Source organism: Mesoplodon bidens, assembly GCF_964165515.1.
Source record: "Mesoplodon bidens genome assembly, chromosome: 6".
Taxonomy (NCBI): domain Eukaryota; kingdom Metazoa; phylum Chordata; class Mammalia; order Artiodactyla; family Ziphiidae; genus Mesoplodon; species Mesoplodon bidens.
This window is the reverse complement of record NC_138162.1, coordinates 6,182,987-6,203,245: the sequence shown is the minus strand read 5'-3', so window position 1 is coordinate 6,203,245 and position 20,259 is coordinate 6,182,987. Positions and strand designations below refer to the sequence as shown.

The following is a 20,259-nucleotide window of genomic DNA, read 5'->3' as shown; positions in this document are numbered from 1 at the left end:
TCTTCTGTGTCAGGGCGAGGGACTCCTGCAGCGCCCAGCGCAGCCCAGACTGCCCGGGATTCTGGGCAGGAGGCCAGGCCTCCTTTCTGATGAAACTCAGGCTGGCCCTGGGGCGCAGCTCCCCTGCAGCTGGGCATTTATGGAAAACAGGCATGGGGCGGGGTGGAGGGCGCTGGGTCCGATCTCTTCCCTTCCCGGCAGAGGCGCGGGATGATCATCACAGTGACAGTGACCGTGGCACTCGGGCTCCCGTGCGTGTTACCACGTTACATCTGATCTGCAGTGGCTCTGCTGGAGGACTGTGCTTTACACATGAGCCTCCCAGCCCCCCGTCCAAGGTCACCCGTCGCGTTAGTGCATCTGGGACCCAGCCCAGGATATCTGGCCCAGGGCGGGTGGGCGGGTGCCCACCCTCCAGTCTCCATACCGCCCCTCATGGTGTCCATGGGCTGCTCCCTGGGCTCGGGGCCTGTGGGTCTCCATCGTCATTGACTTGCTGCCCGCGGGTCACTTCGGGGAGCCTGGAAGTCTCAGGAGCCTCCAGGGAGGGGAAGCAGCGTGGCCACGGCAGGCAGCCCGAAGTCCCCTGCCCCTCCCAGGGGCACCAGTGCATTTCCACAGGCTGCTGGAAGCTGCTCCGACCGTGCTGGCTGACCTCAGGGGCTGTGGTCCACGGGTCTGTTACAGCTGGGGGTGGGGAGTGATTTGGGGCTGGGGAGCTTGTGGCTCCTGGGGGATTAGAGAGGGCAGCTCTCCTCTCGCCCAGCCCTCGGAGTGGCAGGCCTCTGTGGGTGGGAAACCCCACGGGCATTCAGTGCTCTTTCCTGCCCTCCCCGGTGCAGCCCTTAGCCGGGTAGCGTCGCTGAGACCAGCGGGAGGAGTCCTCTCCCCCTTCGGGGACAGGGACGCTGAGGCCCAGACCAGGGAAGTGACAGGTCACGCAGGAGGGGGGCGGCAGACCCCTGGAATCCACGTCCCACAAGACCACCATGCTCTGCCATCTTTGCTACAGACAACTACCCCTCCTTGGGGATGCTGGGGTCACTGCCCCTGGAGTGGGGGAGTCAGGCTGCTGTGGGGCAGGGGGGCCGCATCCTGGCCCACCAGCATGTTCTCTCCCTTCTCTGAAGAAGCTTTGCTGGGGGGGAGGGACATGACCAAATTAGGGATGCTGGCGGCTGCTGGGTGGGGACCAGATGGGAGGGAGGAATGGAGGTGGGAGGCTGAGAAGAGGCTGGCACAGCCCTGGGCTGGGGTGGGAGACTCCGGGCTGGCCCTGGACAGTGTTCTCGTGCTCTCCAGGGAGCCAGGATGGGTGGGGCTGCCGGTAGGGCAGGAAGAGGGGTGCGCACAGAATGGGGATCCAGGAGGGGAGTTCCGGCCTGGGATGGGGGTCCCTTTGGGCCACTTGGAGCATGAGGGGTCCCTGGGCTGTCAAGAGGAGCCAGAAGCCTGGAGGGAGGGGTGCAGGGTGCACATGCCGCCCCCCAGAGAGCACGTGAGGAGGACACTGAGGCAGGGACTTGGGGAACCCCAATATTTGGAGGCTGAGCAAAGACGGAGAGGCCTAGGGCCTGGGGAGGAGCTGTCTGAGGGGGGCTGCACTTCTGGAAGGTGTACAGTCAGCGATGTCAGGACTGATGGGAGGGTGGGATTCAGTGATAAGGGAATGCTGGCGGCCAGGTCCAAACAGCCCCCAGTTCTCTTTTTGTGTGAAGCAAACCGGAGGCCCCTTTGCTAATGGTTTTCCTGCAGTGGGGGTGGCGGAGGCACAGCCAGCACGCAGCCTTTGTCCCTGGAGATGGAAAGGGCCCCCAGGACAGTGGCTGGGGAGCGGGGGCAAGAGCTCGCACGCAGGGTGCCCTCCATCCCTCCTGCTGCCGCCAGCGCCTCTGTGGGCCGCAGCCCCTGCTTTCTGTGCCCACCATGTTTGAGCTGAGCTTCAATCAGGAGAGAGGTATTTTGCTTTAGGGAAATCAAAATCAGACTCAACATTTATCCTGGGCTCCAGGGACCGGCTCTCGTGTTCGCTCCTGGCAGACGAGAGCTACAGGGAAAGGAGGAGGAGAGGGGGGCGGCCCGGGGACGCGGCTCTGTGGGTGGAGGGGAGCAGGGGGCCCTGGGGGCACCCCTGCCACAGCCGGTGGGTGAAGGCTGGCCCAGGGGCAGGGGCTGGGCCCCTCTCTCCACGCTGAGCCCCCAGAAGGCTCCTTCCCGCTCTGCTGCTCCCAGCTCTCGGTGGCGGGGGTGGGGTGTGTGTGTGTGTGTGTGGTGGTCAGCAGGAGGGGGGTAGAGCTCAGCCCCCTGCTAAGCTGGGAATTTTCTATCCGCCTCTCAAGCTGGGACAGAGTGAGAGAGGGGCACGGACATCTATACAACTACCCAACGTAAAAGAGACGGCTAGTGGGAAGCAGCCGCATAGCACAGGGAGATCAGCTCCGTGGTTTGTGACCACCTAGAGGAGTGGGATAGGGAGGGTGGGAGGGAGGGAGACGCAAGAGGGAAGAGAGATGGGAACATATGTATGTGTATAACTGATTCACTTTGTTATAAAGCAGAAACTAAAAAAAAAAAAAAAAAAGAAAACTGGATTAATAAGGGGTAATAAATATTAAAAAAAAAAAAAAAAGAAAGAAACCCTCCCGGTGACTCTACCAGGTAGGAGTTTGTACCCCATCCTTCAGATGAGGACTCTGAGGCTCAGAGAGGTTAAGTAACTTGTTTGGAGCAACCCAGTCGACAAGTGATCAAGACAGGTCTTAAATACTGGTTTCCTAATGAGCCTGGGCACCCCAGGCCTGGAGGCGGGGGCGCGCTGGAGAAAGGCAGCTTGTTTTTAAAATTGGCCGAAGCCAGTTGTAATTATGAAGGTAAACATGTTGTGAGAAACGTGTTTTAGGATGTGTTCCCAATCCAGCCAAGTGTCTTGGTGTTGATGTGGGAATCAACAGGACACTGGGCTGGGCTTTGAGGGTGATGCTAGGAGAAGCACCTTGACCTCTGGGGGCTTAGCATCCAGCTGGGAAGGTGAGGGGGAAAAAAGGGCTTCTACTGAGCGCTCGCTGTGTGCCAGACATCACACCAAGCACTTTAAGTCCATCCTCCTCCTCTAAGAGACAGTCTGTTTGTCCCATTTTACAGATGAACAAAGGCTCAGAGGTGTGGGGTCATTTGCCCAAGACCACACAACCAGAGCCCTCTGTGTGGCCCACCCTACTTTACCGATGTCCTGTTACCCCCTTTCCCCGGTTTGGCCCCGGCAGGCAGCGCCTCATCTGATCCTCTGTTGTACAGTTGATGGGAAGACAGACTACACGTAAAACAGGGAGTCCCACATATGAAGGGAGTTCCCAAATGGGGCTTGGGAGGGCTTCCTCGAAAAGGGACATCCCAGCTGGGACTTGAAATGTGTGTTGGGGTTACAGGTAGCAGAGGTGAGGGCATGTGTTCTGGGCAGAAGGAACAGCAGGTACAAAGGCCCGGAGGTGGGACCAGTTAGAGGAGCTTGAGGGGGTCACAGGGTTGGGGGAAGGCAGGAGAGCAGGGGCCAGTAGCACTGAAAATGACCTTCATTCGTGCTGGGCCCTGAGTGCTGAGCCTGGACCCACCGAGGGCTTGGTGGGTGCTTGTTAATTTCACACGCGCATGTCGGCTCTGGGAGATGGGGGGGTGGGACCAAGCTGGGAGCCTGAGCCTGTCGCTCTAGTATCTGGGTGGACGGCGGAAGCAGAGGGACCCCATAACTGTCCCTCAGCCCTCTCCTCCCTGCTAGCGCCTGCGATGGTCGGAGCTGCTAGGGGCGTGCTCCTGGACAGGACCCTCGGCCCTTCTGGTGCTGTGAGGGGGGCACACAGGTGGTGGGCTGATGAGGACAAACATTTCCCCCCCCAACTTTTTGTTTTGAAAGATCAAGAACAAGACTAGTGCTGTGAGCACCTGTGTGTCCACATCTAGATTCACCAGCTGTCAGCATTTTGCCACATTTGCTTCCTCTCTCTTTCTAAATATGTGTGTGTATATTTCTGAACCTTTCCCAAGAGGCTGCAGGCATCCTGATCGTCACCCCTAAGTGCTTCAGGGCACATCCCAAGGAAAAGAGCATTCTCCCACATAACTTCCCTACCGTTGCTGCTCCTAAAGAAACCAACAGTGAGTCAGTCCATCAGGGCATCCAGCTGCCCGCCTGTAGGCAGCTTTCCCCACCAGCCCTGTCGTAGCTGGTCTTTAACTCCAGATCCAGGACCCAATCCAGGCATTGCGAGTTGCATTTGATGGCCTTGTCTCTTTAGGGTTTTTTTCTGGAACAATCCCCTGCCTTTTTTACCTTTCGCACCCTGACTTACAAAATTATCCTGGCCACTTGTCTTATAGAATGTCCCCCATTCTGCATTTGCCTGGTTATATCCTCATGATTAGACTCGGGGGGCTGGGATTTGGATGCAGGCCTGCCTGACCTTTGGGGAGGGGCTGGGGGCAGGTGACCAGGCCCCCTGAGACCTGCCTGCTGCCTGCCCTCCTCCAAGACCCTCCAAGATCCTCCAAGGTCCAGGCAGTCAAGCAGTGGCAGCTGCTGGGCCTGGGACGGTGCCAGGGGATACCTGTTTCCTAAAGGTTAATTCGCTTAAAGCACGGGGCAGGGCCTGTCTTCCCCTCCCCAGCTCACAGCCACCTGTCTGCCCCTCCCCAGCTTACAGCTTGGCTGCCTGCTGACCACACAGTGTTCTGTGATGGGACCATTCTAATGGGGCAGGGGACAGCCAAACATGTCTGCATCCTTGGAGCTTGTTGGGTGCAGGGGCTGGTGAGGGGCACAGGGGAGCCTGGAGGCTGAGAGGCCCTGCGGGGAGGTTGCTGGGGGACGGGGCGGGGGTGTGTGGTCAGGAGAGGGTTGGGACTTCCGAGCTGGGGGATTCCAGGGAAGCCTTCTCTGACCCTGGGAGGCCTCCCCTGAAGTCAGCAGTGGACCAGCCGCCTGAGCCCTTGCTACCTGGCTCCTGCTGTTTATATCACATGATGCCAAGGTCATACAAGGTCATGCAGCTTATTGGCTTACTCAAGGTGGGCGGGGGGGGGCATCCACTTGGACATCCATCCTGGGCTCTGGAGGCACAGTCCTGGCCCCTGGCCCCACCCGGTCACCTTGCGTGACTTCGGGCAAGTAAGCAGACCTGCCTGAGCCTCAGTCTCCTCATTGGGAAAATGGGGTCACACCTACCTGTGGGAGTCTTATGTTCATGAAGAGCACCAAGCACTTTAATCTTCACAACAAGCCCATTTGACAGATGAGGAAACTGAGGCTCAGAGAAGGGAAGTACTTAGCCCAAGGACACACAGCTAAGAAGCTGTGGTGCTAGGTTGAAACTCGGGCCGTCCAGTCTGGCTCCAGAGTATAAGCCCCTAAGCTCCCAGCTGTGCTATGGTGGGACTCCTGTGTCTCCAGCTTGGGTTTTTCAGCATCAGCCCCTCAGCCCCTGCTGCACTTCACTGCCAGGTGTGGGTGGCGGGTGTAGGGCAGCCCACCCTGAGTTAGACCACGGACACTTCCCTCTCCACCCCCCTGCTGGACTCCCTTCCCACCCCCTACCCTCTGCCAAGACTCTCTTGGAAAATTGCATTTTTTTACACCAGGTCTGGCTGGCTGTTCCCAGTAACCTACAACTCTCACTGTTGCCTCGCTCTTTTTGTCAGCATCCTGCTCATGGACCGGGCTCTTCCTTAGCCTCTGATTGGGCTCGTGGGAGGAGAGCGCCAATGAGAAGGGGTCTGGCAGGAGCTTGCAGCCTGCCCCAAGAGCCTGACTGCCAGGGCCTGGCTGGCAGATGGCTGAGCCACAGGCCTGAGTTCAGACCCTCGCACTACCACTTCACGTCCTGCCCACTTTGTAACTCAGTTTCCCCATTTTCAGCCAGGGCAGAGTCACAGCTTCCCTGGGAGCATTGTCAGGGCAGCTGAGTCGAAGCACAGAGGCCCGCCCTGGTACAGATCGAGGCTCGCAGTGGGCACTCAGGACTTGGCAGCTGTTACGAGCTTGCTTTGAGCAGTTTTTGAAAAGTGGCCTCAAGTGTGATCGGGCACAAATGGTGAGGTGGACCCCCTTGGGCCTCCCCCCTCACTTCTCTGGGAAGGGATGCCAGTTCCTTTATTCACCTGACCTGCACCCAACACCCACCTTCCTGTCCATTCGTTCTTTCGTTCATTCATTCATTCTACAGGCCTGTATTGAGCACATCCGAGTGCCAGGCCCTGTGCTGGGGATTCAGGAGTTTTCACACGTGGTTTGATTGAATTCCCAGGACAGCTCGTGTGGCAGGTACTATAACTATCATTCCCACTTTACAAACGAGGAAACTGAGGCGTGGGGAGCTGGAGGTGCTCTCCCAAAGTCACTCCCCGCCCCCTCTGCCCCGAGAATGAGTGAGGCCTTAGAGGTGGTTAGATGTTCTTGTTCAGTGATTTGAGCGAAATTACTGGTTTTGTTCCAACCTGAACCGATTCAGTAAAAAAGCATTTTTTCATTTGTTTCATGATTCAATAAAGAATGACTATTTGGGCTTGGCTGGAGGTTCAGCTACTTTAATGGCTCATTCTAGCTTCTGGTTCACCGTTCTGTTCTCGTCTTGCCTGTAAAAAGAACCTGGGACTGATGGCTCTGAGGGGCTGGAGGGATGGGTCAAGGAGGGGAAGGTGCTGGGTGCTGCCAGGGCCGAGGAGGGGGCCCAGCCTTTCTGCCCTGGCCCCCCATGTGCAGGCAGGGCAGCTGAGTGCCTGGGGAAGCCAGTGACTTCTGTGACTGTCCTGTCCCCAGGGATGCGAGACGGGGAAGAATTATCTTCAGTGTTGGCCTGGGCACAATAATCCTGCCTGCCCAGCCCAGGACTGCAGGGAGAGGCCAGCCCCTGCCCGCAAGAGGCTGATCTTGGCCGTCCTCCAGGCAGTGCAGTGGGCATCTGGAGGGGATGGGCCAGTGTCGTCCCCTGGGGGGTTAGACACAGAGCTCCTGACTGGGACTGTCCACTGGGCGGGGTGGGAGTTGCAGGCACCTTCTTGTTCAGAGCTGGCTGGTGTCCAGACTTGGGCACACTGGCTGTGGGCCGGGGTGGGGAGGGCAGGAAGGAGGCTCCCCTGTGTCTGTCTGTGCCCTAGGACACCTTCCTGAGCTAAAAAGCCACTTTTCTGTTTTCTCTTGCAGTTACTGAGAAGGAGGTCCAGCAGTGGTGAGTAGCTGCTTTTGCCCAAACTGTTGGGTGGGAGAGGGGGTGTTGGCTTTGTGCTGATGAGATGGCAGTCCAGCTGCCCAGGACAGCGGCACGTGGAAGACCCTCTGAGAGCGGCTTATCTGCAAACCAGTCCAGGCAGCCTTTATTCAGATTCCTTTGTTCACAGGAGACTGACATAGATCCAGTTGAACTGGGATGGGGGTGGGGTGGTGGTGACTCCTTGCCTTGTGTGGCATCTCTAAGGACCACCAGTGTTCATTTCACACCCTGCTCACCCAAGGGAGGGGTTTGGACCAGAAACAAGTCAGGAGACTGGATCCCAGGCCCAGCTTTGTCCCTAAATCATCCCGTGGCCTTGAGAAGTCTCTTCTCTAGAGTTCAGCCACCCTCTCTATAAAGTGATTGATTAGAGTGGACCAAGGATGGCAGATAGGTTTCTTCTTGGATGCCAGCTCTAATCAATCCATAGTAGCTGCCTGGAGTGCTGTGTTAAGAAGGATTCTGAGACCGTAGATCATGGAGCAAACGGAAAGTATAGCATCATTAATGCCTGGAAGGTCTGGAATGGATTAGTTATGCCTGCCCTGGGGCAGAGAGGGGAGAGTGGTGTATACTGTCTGTCATTGTGGAATGTGGAGCAGACAGGGGAGACTCACGCACGGTCAGGTGAACCTGAGTTGGGAGCAGGTGAGCGAGGAGGCGAGCTTGGAGACCTTCCAGAAAGTTTGGTGGCTTAGAAATGGTCTCTGCCCCAACCTCATCCTATCCAAGTGACCTCAAGTGATCCAACCCCCCTCAGCCTCCGTTTCCCCACGTGTGTGATAGGAATGAGGAGGCATCGGGGCGACATTCCCTGTAAAGTTCCTAAGAGATGACAGCCTTGACAGCGGTCTTCCGTCGACTGTTCAGATGGGGAGCTGAGGCCTACAGACGTGCCCTCCATCACAGCAGGCCGCAGCAGGGCCCAGGCCACGAGACTCCTGGTGGAGCCCTGCTGGGGGCAGGGCCAGGCTCCCCGGGGCCACTGCTTACACCTCCCTGTCCTTGAGTCCAGGTGGCAGAGGCGGAGAGTTGTGGCTGCCCTGCTTGGCCCTGCTGACCCCTTGCTGGAGACCCCGGCTAGGTGGGCAGAACCTTGGTGGTGAGCTGGCTGTGCCCCACAGGGGGAGTGGGTGTGAAGGGAGCAGCTGCCACTCCCTTCCTCCTCCCCCACATCCTAGGACCCAACAGGTGGGCCTGACCTGCCTCTGACCTCATTTTCCACTTCTCCACTTCCCCAGGTGAGCGTTCCAGAAATACTCCTGTTTCTAGGTATTTTTTTTTTTTTTTTTTGGCTGCGTTGGGTCGTCGTTGCTGTGCTCAGGCTTTCTCTAGTTGCGGCAAGTGGGGGCTACTCTTCGTTGCCGTGTGCGGGCTTCTCATTGTGGTGGCTTTTCTTTGTTGTGGAGCACAGGTGCTCGGAGGCGCGCGGGTTTCAGTCGTTGCAGCATGCAGGCTCAGTAGTTGTGGCTCACGGGCTCTAGAGCACAGACTCAGTAGTTGTGGTGTATGGGCTTAGTTGTTCTGTGGCACGTGGGATCTTCCCGGACCAGGGATAAGACCTGTGTCCCCTGTGTTGCCAGGCAGATTCTTAACCACTGTGCCACCAAGGAAGTCCCTGTTTCTAGGTCTTTATCTGTGAAGTTCTCCCTCCTGGATTGCCCTACCCGGCCTTCCCGAGCCTTTGTCACTCACTTTTCCCACCCTTCCTTTCGGGGCCATCTGAACTCCACTCTCCCAAGGCGTACCTAAGTCACCTCCTCCAGGAAGCCTTCCTGGATTCCCCATCTGTACATAATCCCCCTCCTTCCCACATGGCAGCCAGAGGGGTCTTTGTTGAGCAAATATTCAACGATGCCAGCCTTCTGCTTAAACTCGCCCTGGACTCAGGTGAAGTCTGCGCCTCTGGCATGGTCACGTGATTACGAGGCCTGGCTCAGGCCAGCCTTGCTGTGCTGAACCCTCCAGTCTCATTGCCATTTCCTCCTCTCCTCTGCCCTCTGCCCTCTGGCCTGCCCAAATTGCTATCCGTTCCCGAATTCACCTTACTTTCTGGGGCTTCCTGACCTTTGCCTGGGCTGTTCCCCTTTCTGGGAATACCCCTCCTCCTCTTTGCTTGGCCGCCACCTCCTCACCCTCAGGCCTCCTTCCCTGAAACCTCCTGAGCCCCCAGGTTGAGTTAGGGACCTCCTCTGACCTCCCACAGCTCAGTGTCACAGCCGGGGACATACCAGGCACAAACAGGACACACCTGGGACAAACAGCAGTTACAGGTCTGCGTCCTCCTCCGCCTCCCCTCCTGGCCTTGAGGCCAGCTCTGCCCTGTTCACTGCTGTGTCCCCAGGGCCTGGCCATAGCAGGTGCTCAGCACCCATCTGTCACCCCTAGGTGCTTCACATACACATTGTCATCGACTCCTGGGCGCTGTCCCGGGGGTTGACATGGCTTATCATCTCCACAGCGATGGAAAAACTAAGCTGAGGCTCAGAGAAGGTCAGAGCAGGGATGAGGACGAGGTCTGTCCTTGCGAGGTGGCAGATGCCTCCCCAGTGCTGCTCTCAGATGTGGCCTTAGTCATTTTGTCCTCGTAGTCACCCAGAGCGGTGTCCCACCATGGCATTCCCTAGACGAGTCTCCTGAGCCCCAGGAGATGCAGGGCACACCTGAGCCCCGGCATCCTCCCCTGCTCCCCTGGGTCTTCCCCAGGAGGCAAAGTGGCCAGAAGGGATCCGGAACCAGGGCTTGAGCTGAGCAACCTTGGACAAGCTACTGGACTGCTCGGTGCCTCAGTTTCCCCATCTGGAAAGTGAGGGTAATAATAGTCAAGCTTTATAGGAATACTGTGAAGAATAAATGAGCTAATTCATACACAGCGTCCGGAACAGAGCCTAGTCATAAGTTCTCTGTTTTGTTAATAACGCTAATACTACTAATAACACTGATCAGTACAACCACGGAGGGGTCCTGAGATTGAGGGTCATCTCCTCATTACATAGATGGGGAAACTGAATCCCAAACAGGTGGAGGGAGTTTTGTTCCTTCATCAAGCTGACATCTGAGCTATGACCTGGACAACAGGACTCAACCGCAGAACAGTGTTCCAGGCACAGGGAACGGCAAGGACAGAGGCTCAGCAGTGGGAAGGGGCCTGGTGTGTTTGAAGAACAGCAGGGAGGCCAAGGAGGCCGGCCTGGAGGGGACAGTGGAGGCTTCTACAACAAAACCAGGGCCCTTGTGATGCCCAGTCCTTGCTGTAGGGGAACTCTCTCTAAAGAGCTTATAAAGAAAAAAAAAAAAGATCTTTTCTTTGCCACAAAGTTCCATGGACCTCAAGTAAATGCCCTTTGATTCATTTTGGTGGTGCCTTTCTCTAACCCTCCTGGGTCAGCCCACCACCCACCTCACTGTTGTATCCTAGAATGGTTATACCCCCCAGGGTGAAGGTAGACTAGGGATGGTTAAACAGCGACACTCTTACCACCACTCTCCCCACCTGTGTCCACAGCAGACATCAGTAATGGATCACAGATTATGGCCCTCTGGATCAGTCTCCTCCAGTGCTGTGGGCAGCCCGTGTAATTATTCTTAGCACACGAAATGAACCAATTTGTAATCCCATGATGGGCCTACACCTCCCTGGTTCACTGGGACCATAACACAAGCCTGCTGGGTCAGAGGCCAGATCCATGCAGCCCGCTATCCCCTCTGTCCTTTGCACAGGAGACAAATGGGACAAGCACCTGCATCCCAAGTGCCCTGGCCCATTTCAGAGGACCCTTTCTCACCATGGTCTCCAGCCATGCCCTTTCATGTCCTAAACGGCTCTCTGGCACCTGATGGCTGGGCAATGCCTGCCCTTCCTTGGGAAAACTGAGGTTCCTGAGCCCAGACTACCAGGGCAGCAAACAATTTAGCACCAAACCATCTGGGGTGGGATTGGGAAATGGGAGGGAGGGGCACGCGGAGAGCAGCGTTGCCGCAATGGACAGAGTTTTCCTATCCCACCTGTGACACATGTGGGTGTATTCAGCCAGGGCAGCTTCAGTTTCCTCCTGTGTTTCTCTCTCTCTTGCTTAAAGCCCTTTGTGGCTTCTTAACTGCACTTAGAATAAAGACCCAGCCCCTTTGCCTGGTCTTCGGGGCTCCCCAAGGTCTCTGGCCTCACCCTCTCCCTGGCTTACCAGGCACCAGCCACACTTACTGTCCCTCAGCCATGCCACGCTCCTTCCTACCTCAGGGCCTCCATCCTTGCTGTTCCCTCTGCTCTTCCCTCTGCCCCAGATCTTGGCATCTTCGCTGCAATGTCACCTCCTGGGGGAGGTCTGCACTGACCACCCTGCCCCTGTTTCTCCTGCCTGGTACAGGATCATCTTGTTTGGTGTTGACTTTCAGTAGCTGCTCCCCAGAATAGGAACCAGACCCAGGGGTCTTCTGTGACTCTGTGACTTGTCCTGGGCCACCCAGTGAGCAGAAGCAGAGCTGGGCACGTCCCAGGTCCTCCAGGAGAGCTGAAGCCCCAGGGGGTCAGGAGCGCAGACCAGGCCACAGGGATATGATGCCTGAGCCGGGCCAGCTGGGCACTCACCTCACACCCGGCTTCATGCTGGACACCCATGGTGTCATCTCCGCTGCTCCTGGCTCTGTATTTGTCAGAGACCGGAGGAGGCTGGGGCGTCGGGAGGTGGGGCCAGTGTCAGGTCCACAGCCAGTCCGAGGCCCCTGCCCACCGGATCCGTTGTTCTTGACCAAGCTCCATTCACCACAGTGGAAGATCGGGGAACCTCGGTGGGGACTGACTAGGAAACTGTAGCAGGTCCCAGGCCCTTAAAGCCGATCGTGAAATTGTGATCACCTGGAGGGTGACGGGAACGCCATCCCGAGGGGGAACAGTAGGGCACAAATAGTGCCCCAACACAGTTCCATGATGAAGAAAGTGTGGAGGGAAAAGAAGATGGAAAGGAGACTGGCCAGAGGCTAGAAGTGGGTGTGCTGGGGGTGGTGGCATCATGGGTATTCTTTTTTCTCTTATATTTTCTATTTTACAAGTTGTCTGTAATGCTTTTGTTACATTTATAATAACCAAATAACCCGATAGTATTGTAACAAAAATAGTGGGCGGAAGCAGGAGGAATTCTGCAGCCGCCTCCGCAGGGCCAGCTGTCAATCCTGGACCCTCCTCCACAGTCACAGCTGTGGGTAAGGAGGCCGCCGCCAATGCCGTGGGGTCAGTCTAGGAACAGCCCGTTTTACAGATGAAGAAACTGAGGCTCCGAGGGGCGGAGACACTTGCCTGGGTCTCACAGCTCTGTGTGTGTGTGTGGAGTCTGGGTCCAGCTTGCTGGCCTCCATGGCCTGGGCTACGGGGGCTCAGCTCTGCTGGCTCTGGCTTTGGGAAACCCCGCAAAGCTGAAGGCGGTGGAGGATGGGGGGACGCAGTGAGGAGAGAGATGGGGGAGGGGAGAGGGGAGAGAAGGAGAGGGAAGAGGCCTCATCCTCATGGATGTGTTTGAGCCCCTCCTCCAGGATTGTCTGAAGGCAGGTCTCCAGGGAGCTGGGAGGGGAATGCCGGGGGGAAGGGAGGTGTTTGAGAAGATAATGGGAGAACAGTTTGCCAAGGCCGCTGTGGCAGTCCCTGATTGCAGTTGGGGGTTATGCTTTATTATTTATCCATCTATTTACTTCCCACTTTCCACACTGCAGAGAGCAGCATCTGCCACACTTAACCCTGGCGGGGAGGGAGGTGGGCATGGAGGGCTATGAGAGGCTTGCTTCAAGCTGGGTCCCAGAGGACGAGGCTCTGTGGGAACTGCGAGCAGTGAATTCCAGAAAGTCCTAGCAGGCTGGTGCCTTTGGGGAACCAAGGCCCTGGCGGCGCTGGGGATGCTGGGGGCCACAGAGAATGGGATGCTGAGCTGGAGTTGGACCCGTGCCTCATGGCCAGCGTGCATTCACGCACTCACTCATCAATCATTCTTTCATTAATTCACTCCCTCATGCCTTCATTCACTCATTCATTCATTCATCTGGTCACTCATTCACTCCCTCATTCATTCATTCAGTCACTCGTTTGCTCCTCATTCATTCAGTCAGTCACTCCTTCATTCATTTATTCACTCCCTCATTCACTCCCTCCCTCATTTGCTCACTCCCTCATTCATTCTCTCACTCATTCACTAATTCATTCATCCGCTCACTCATTCCTTCATTCCTTTGTTGGTTCATTCATTCCGTAAATCTTTACTGAGCACCTATTATGTGCCAGGCCCATGGCCAGCACTGGGGGCAGCAGGGACTGGGGAAGCCGAGCTGCTGGAGTCCCCTGGGGGACACAGGCTGGCGCAGTGGGGGTTAGATGCGGGGTGGGAAGCTTACAGGGAGGAAGCCCAGCGTTGAGTCGGGCGTGTTTTGTAAGTGGCATTCAGCCTTCAGTGTTTTTATGAAATGACAGATTTCTTTTTTTTTTTCCCCTTTCCCTTTTAAAGAGGCTTAAGAATGCAGTTGTCAAATCTGGGATTTTCTTCTCTCGTCTCCACCCCGTCGTGGAGAGCTGGTTCCCAAGCACAGTCAACCATGGCGAAAACCTGTGCTCTGGTGGCTGGAAACTGCGTGTGTGGAGCTCAGGAGCCGCGCCACGTCCCAGGCTCGGCTCCACAACTTCTCCTCCCATCCCCAAAGAGAGCTGAGACCCCTGCTCTTGAGCACGGCTGTGGGAGGGGTGGTCTCCATATAAATTCCTCAGAACGCTTTTTGTGCCTCACCCGCCCTCCCCGGCCTAACCTGCGCCAGCGACAGTGCCAGGACTACTGCTGCTTCCACCCCTGGTCTGGAATCAGGCAGAAGGCACTGAGGAAAGCAGGCCACGGGGGCTTCGGGCCTCGCTGGTGACCGGCCGCACACAGGCGGTGGCAGGGGTCCAGTTGTGACCCCCCATTTGGCAGTTGTGCAGCTCCAGTAGGTATTTACTGAGCACCTGCAGTGGGCCCTGCAGATTCGGGGTGAGCTAGAAGACGGGATCCCTGCCTTGATGGACCCTGTGGTGCACTCACTGGCCCAGGCATCATACAGGCTACAGGCACAGCTGAGAGGCCCAGGCCAGGGACAGGGTGCAGTGAGTGTGTCAACCGGTGTGTGTACTGGGGTCTTGGGTGGCCAGAGTGGGCTTCTCTAGGGGAGATGCACGGAAGCCAAGAAAAAAAGGGGGAAGGAGGAGGGGAAGGAGTGGGACGGGCAAAAGAAATGCCGTGTGAAGGCCCTGAGCCAGGAGACTTAACAGCCCCCAGCCTCAGTTTCCCCATCTGTACAATGGGCATAATAATCGTCCCCTCCTGGGCCTGTTTGCACGATTTGGTGAAATGGTGCCTGGAAATCACATAGCTCCGTGCCCGGCTCTCAGTGGGTCCCTGTTATTCAGAATCGCAGATCACTGGAAGGCAGACGCTGGGGAAGACCCTTCCCCCCGCTTTGTGGGGGTCCCCAGAGACCATCTAGCCCCGTGGTTCTCCACTGGAGTGGTTCTGCTCCGGGGGCGTATTTGGCACTGTCTGGGTTGTCATAACCTGGGGCGGGGGTGCTTCTGGCATCTAGCAGGTGGAGGCCAGGGATGCCGCTAAACCACCGGACAGACCCCCATCACCAAGAATCATCTGACCCCAAGTGTCAATGGCGTGGGTGGAAAAACCCTGATCTAGTCTAAGTCACTTATTTTACCAGCAGGGAAACTGGGGGGCATTGCAGGGAAGGGGTTTGCTCGGGCCCCTCTCACAGTGAGACAGGATGGGCCAGGACTGCAGCACAGGGCAGGCCCCAGAGCAGGTTTCCAGGCAGCAGCGTGTCTGAAGGAGAGACGGGGTGGGGGCGGGGAGAGGGAGAGGCCCAGGCCTGTTGGAACCTGAGCCTGGGTCAGGGGTGGGGCTGCAGTCTCGTACATCTCTCAGTCATCCTGGGATAGAATTCTTGGGCAGGAACTCTGTTATTTTTAAATTTTTTATTTATTTTAACATTAAGGCAGCTACTATATTTTGAACAAGAAAGTGGCATAAGCTAGCGAGTGTCCCCCTAACATGCCAGCTCGTCCCCCACGCACCCCACCGCCCCCCAGCTTCCCCCGCGTTTAGGGAGAAAAGCATCTTTTCTCTGCCCAGTCCTGTCATCCACTGTCACCCCTCTGCACAAGGCAGGCATGGCCTCGCCTGGTATCTGCTTGAAGTCCAAAAATTGTCCAGATGGAGCAGCTAAATGGCTGCATCTGGGGAGATGAAATTCATTCGGTCAGAGCTGAAGGCACCAGCTGACACAGGGCCACTGACCACTGATCCTGAATCAGAGAAAATGAACGGATTTGCCCAGACTTCCACAGGTGCTTCCATGTACAAACAAGTTCTATAGCTACTTCCATTAAAATGTATTCTGATCAAACAACCTTGCAGAGGAAAGCTCACCTAGCCTCAAGTCTACAACACAAAAGCAAGGAGAAAAGGACACTTTCTGCTGACATCACATCTGGAACCTTCACAAGGGGGGCCGGGGTGCACGAGGCCCCAGGGCCCCGCTAGGCTGTCTGCGCCAGCAATTCCAGATTCTGCCTCCGGGCCTCGAAGTTGTCGGCCGGCCGGTTGTATGCCGTCCACACCGGGTCTCCCACAAACAGCCGCATGGCCTTCTCGTATTTCTTCTCGTCCGGTGTGAAACGGTGGTAAATCCCGGCAGGGAGCATGATCATGTCTCCTTTTTCCACGATGATCCGGATCCACCTGTCCTCTTTACCTCTCACGTCAAAGTACCCACTGCCGTCCAAGATGAAGCGAATCTTGTCATCCAGGTGTAAATGCTCCTTGTAAATCATCTAATCTTTTCTTCGTAATTTGGTAGTTTGTCTCTGCCTATGGTTATTATGTCCATCCAGGAGTAGTTTCTCTCTTTTCGGATCTTTTCTAATTCTGGATCATTCTCCTATTTGTTAGCATCCAGTTTCCAGTAAAGGACCCCGAGCCCGTGCAGCTGCTCCAGGCCGACCGGGCGTACGGGCTCCGCGTGGTGGAGCCACGGCGGGTTGTCAGCCGAGTCGTCCATGTACCAGGCCTGCACCGTGGCCGGGCCGGGGTCACTGCCACCTGGCCCCAGACCTGCTATGCGACCTGCTCAGGCTGGTCTCAAGAGCTCTGTTATTAAGCCGCAGCTCCCTTGGGTGCCTGCCGTGGGGTGGGGGTGGGGGTGTGTTCCTGGGTGAGTGTCCTGGCTCGGCCCACCACAGGGGCTGGGCTGCACCTCGCAATCGGACCATGGCAGGAAGTCCTGGCCTCCGAGCTGTGAGGACTTGAAGAGCAAATTTGGGGCCTGGGGCAAGTGGGGCGTCTGGGACAGACCTCCTCCTCTCTGCTCCAGCGAGACAGGGTGCCCCCCATCTTCTGATGAACAACCATGGGGTTATGCAATGTTTGGGGAGCAGGCTCTTGGCTTTCCATGGGGCTGGGGCCAGTGCAGCCTGGCAAAGAGGGAGCCTGGGAGGCGGGAGTCCCGGGTGTGAGCCCTGTTTCTGCTGCTAACTTGCTGTGTGACCTTGGGCCAGTCTCTCTCCCTCTCTGGGCCCCCAGTTCCCCATCAATGCACAGAGGGGTGGGCGTATATCTTTGGTGCTGTAACCATCTGCACGGAGTTCTCAGGTTCTGACCACGGTGCCCGGGGCTTAGGAAGAAGACGCCTGACACCTGGCCTCTTCCTCTCTCTGTGTGTTCATTCGTTCATTCATTCATTCAGCTCATTCATTCAGCTCACTGGGCATTTGCTGAGCCCCCGTTATGTGCCAGGCGTCGGGGCACTGGGAGTTCACTGTTGGGTGGAGGACACAGCCTGGGGGCAAACATGACACAGCATGGTTCATGCTGCGCTGGGGTCGTTCAAGGGATGGGGGCGCAGAAGAGCAGTGCGGCCCCTGGGGGCCTGGGCGGGCTTCCTGGGGGGAAGCCAGGACCTGGTGGATGAGTGCATTAGCCAGGTAAAGAGGAGGAGGATGTGTTTTGCAGGCACAGGGACCTGCAGGCCCAAAGGCCTGGCGGCTGGCTGGCATGGCAAGCTCTGGAAAGTGCAGGAAGGTGTGGAATATGGGCGGCGTGGGGCGGTGAGGTTGTGTGGCCAGAGGAGGCTGGGCTGTCAGGCTGGAGCAAACCTTCATCGGTTGGGCCTCCGAGGGGGTGGGCCTGCTGCTAATGGCACCAAGGGGGCTGGGGCCCCACAGTGACAGTGACAGTCTCTGCAGGGGGAACCAGATAGTCCCCCGGAGGCTCCCCACTGAGGCCAGCCTGCCTGTACCCACCTGCCCCCAGTAAAGCTGCAGGGCCCCCCGCAGGTGCTCACAGCGCTGACAGCTCCTGCTGCTGCAGCATCTGCACTGCCTTCCTTCCTAAGAGCCAGACACCCGCAGGGGCCGGGCCACGAGACGCCTCTGGGCGCCTTTTGTTCTCCCTTTATTGTTTTTAATAATCTTTTCAAATTACTCAAGTGACACACAGCCATTGTGGGGAATTGGGAGGCTCTGGGGGACACGAGGGGAAACGATGGCCCCCCTCTGGCCTCCAGAGCCGGCTGTGCCCCCATTTGGTCCTCACGGCCTGGCGCCGGGCCTGTTCCCTCCTCCTGCCCCGGGACCCGTCCTGACCAGGGGCCTGGGGTCATGGACCAAACCTTGGCTCTGAAACGCTCCTCTCTGGCTCTGCGTCCTGGCCCAGATGTGAAGGTTTGAGTCTGGAACACCCAGCTGGGAAGGAGGCTTCAAGGGGAGGGACCCGGAGGGGCCGAGTCCCTTTCTGGTACCTGCTGTGGGAGGGGCCCTGCCCTCTGTGCCTCAGTGCCTTCATCTGTGAAATGGGGATCACTGAACCCACTGAGCAGGGCTGAGTGGCAACTGCAGGAGGAACCACCCACCAAGTCTTAGTCCAGTGCCCGGCATGGGGCTGCTGTCAAAGGTGCAGGCGGTGGTGAGATGGGGCAGCGATCCTGATTACTGGGCCGGGACCGCCTCCCTGGGCCTCTGGCCCCTCAAGGTGCCCCAGGGGGTGGGTGGGGAGGCACGCAGAGGCCCAGCCATTTTTTACAGCCTCATGCTTGCTGGGGGCACTGCGGGAGGGTGGGTGCCCACGGCAGCCCGACGCCACGCCCCACTCCATCTCCCAGCCTCGCCCTCACCCCTAAGGAACCGCTGACGTGTTAGCAAGAGTCTTGTCTTGCTTTCTTTCGGACATCTGACCTTGATCACTTAGGCCCCAGAATTCCCAAGTCTCCCTCCTTCCGGTGCCCTGCGTGTCCCTTCACCCAGCCTGGGCCCCTTAGCTTGTTCTCTGATGGGTGGAGGGACAGTGGCTTCTCCACTCGCTCTCTGTGTGTACGGCCCTCAGTCACGGCGCCACCAGCAACTTTCCCGGGACGAGACGGGAGAGTGGCCCTGGGTAGACCAGAGAACAGTGGGGCGGGGGGGAGGGGACGTCGTCAGCGAGCGCGTGTCTCTGAGCATCTGGCCCCATCAGTGGTTACTTCGAACCCCACCTCAGCTCCAGTCTGGGCTGCAAGGACTTGCAGATCTCCCCGTCTCAAAGCCTCAGTTTCCTCATCTTTAAAATGGGCTTGGGACTTCCCTGGCGGTCCAGTGGTTAGGACTCCACACTTTCACTGCTGGGGCCCAGGTTCAATCCCTGGTCGGGGAACTAAGATCCCACAAGCCACGCGGCCAAAAAAAAAAAACGGGGGGCTTCACCCTAGTACATTGCTCATAGGGCTGTTATGGGCATTCCAGGAGAATCAGGTTTGCAAAGTTCCCAGCAGAGAGTGGTCCAGCAGAGGTAGCAGCTGGTAGCTGTTAATGGCTGACCCCTCTCTCTAGCCCCACTTCGTGCTGGGAATCCTCCTCAGAGGAACATATGTCCTGGTTGGAGTAGCCAAGCTACACGCAGGAGCCAACTTATGAATTGATTTAAAAGAACGCACTGAGGTCATAATACCAAAGGTCATGCCGTTGCTTACTTTTTACGTCCAACCCTGTGCCAAGTATGCTACATCACCATCTCACGCAGTCCCCACAAGATGAACGTGACAGATGAGGAGGGTCAGGCTCAGAGGCGAAGGCACCTGCCTGAGGACGCAGCCAGCCAACGGCAGGACTGGGATTTGGGCTGCAAAGCCATGTTGCCATCAGCTGGCTGGGTATTTGGAGGGTCCCTGGGCACTGGGAATGCAGGGTGGACAGGTCCAGCTGGGACCCACCAGGATGCCCTCCGAGCTTGCTGGGCGGCTCCCGCATCGTTTACACAGTTCTCTGGGAACAGAGGCAGGGGAGCGGGTGTGTGCACACTGCGGGGCGCAGGCATGTGGGAGGAGCCAGCTGCCGGCCCCATATGGTGGCTCTGCCCACCAGCGCCGCCAGCACCACCAGCCTGCCTGGCTCCGGGAGGGGCTCAGTGGAGAGGGTCGGGGAGGGTGGAGTACCCTGTGGGAGAGCGGGACTTCGGGGAGGTCGCTCCTGCAAGTTTTGTTTTAGTCGCCTGTGTGGAGCAGGGGGCCGAGTGGCCAAGTGACTCTTATCCCTCTGGGACAGATGAGGCTAAGAGAGGTGTGGCCACCTGTCCCAGGTCACACAGGTAGCGAGAGGCAGAGGTGGGATGAGCCCATGCCTGTGGAGTCCAGGTCTGTGCTGACGACCCCGTGTGGCACTGTCTCCCTGGACAGGGACTCACAGGCTTCCAGGGCGCTGGGCAGGAGCTCCCAGCAGGTGGGTGATGCTGGAGTCTCCTTTACCCTCTCTCACCTGGTCTCTACCTCCAGGTACAAAGGCTTCATCAAGGACTGCCCCAGCGGGCAGCTGGACGCAGCGGGCTTCCAGAAGATCTACAAGCAGTTCTTCCCGTTTGGAGACCCCACCAAGTTCGCCACGTTTGTTTTCAACGTCTTTGATGAAAACAAGGTGAGCTGAGAATTGACAGGGCCTGTGCCAGCCCAGAGTCCCCTCCCTCCTGCGGCA

General features: G+C 57.5%; 1 protein-coding gene and 1 pseudogene across 3 annotated transcripts in view; one reads left to right on the top strand and one right to left on the bottom strand.

The window, feature by feature from the left end:
* The window catches only part of NCS1 (neuronal calcium sensor 1), a 61,449-nt gene that overhangs the window by 17,678 nt on the left and 23,512 nt on the right, over nt 1–20,259 (top strand). For both annotated transcript variants that reach the window (XM_081237773.1, XM_081237772.1), the window contains exons 2-3: nt 7,190–7,214; nt 20,064–20,202. In XM_081237773.1, the coding sequence (XP_081093899.1) occupies nt 7,190–7,214; nt 20,064–20,202 (164 nt within the window). The remainder of the gene's footprint in view (nt 1–7,189; nt 7,215–20,063; nt 20,203–20,259) is intronic.
* Nucleotides 13,618–16,419, bottom strand: LOC308619201 (acireductone dioxygenase-like; annotated as a pseudogene). The gene has a single exon. The product of its transcript is annotated as an acireductone dioxygenase-like (transcript).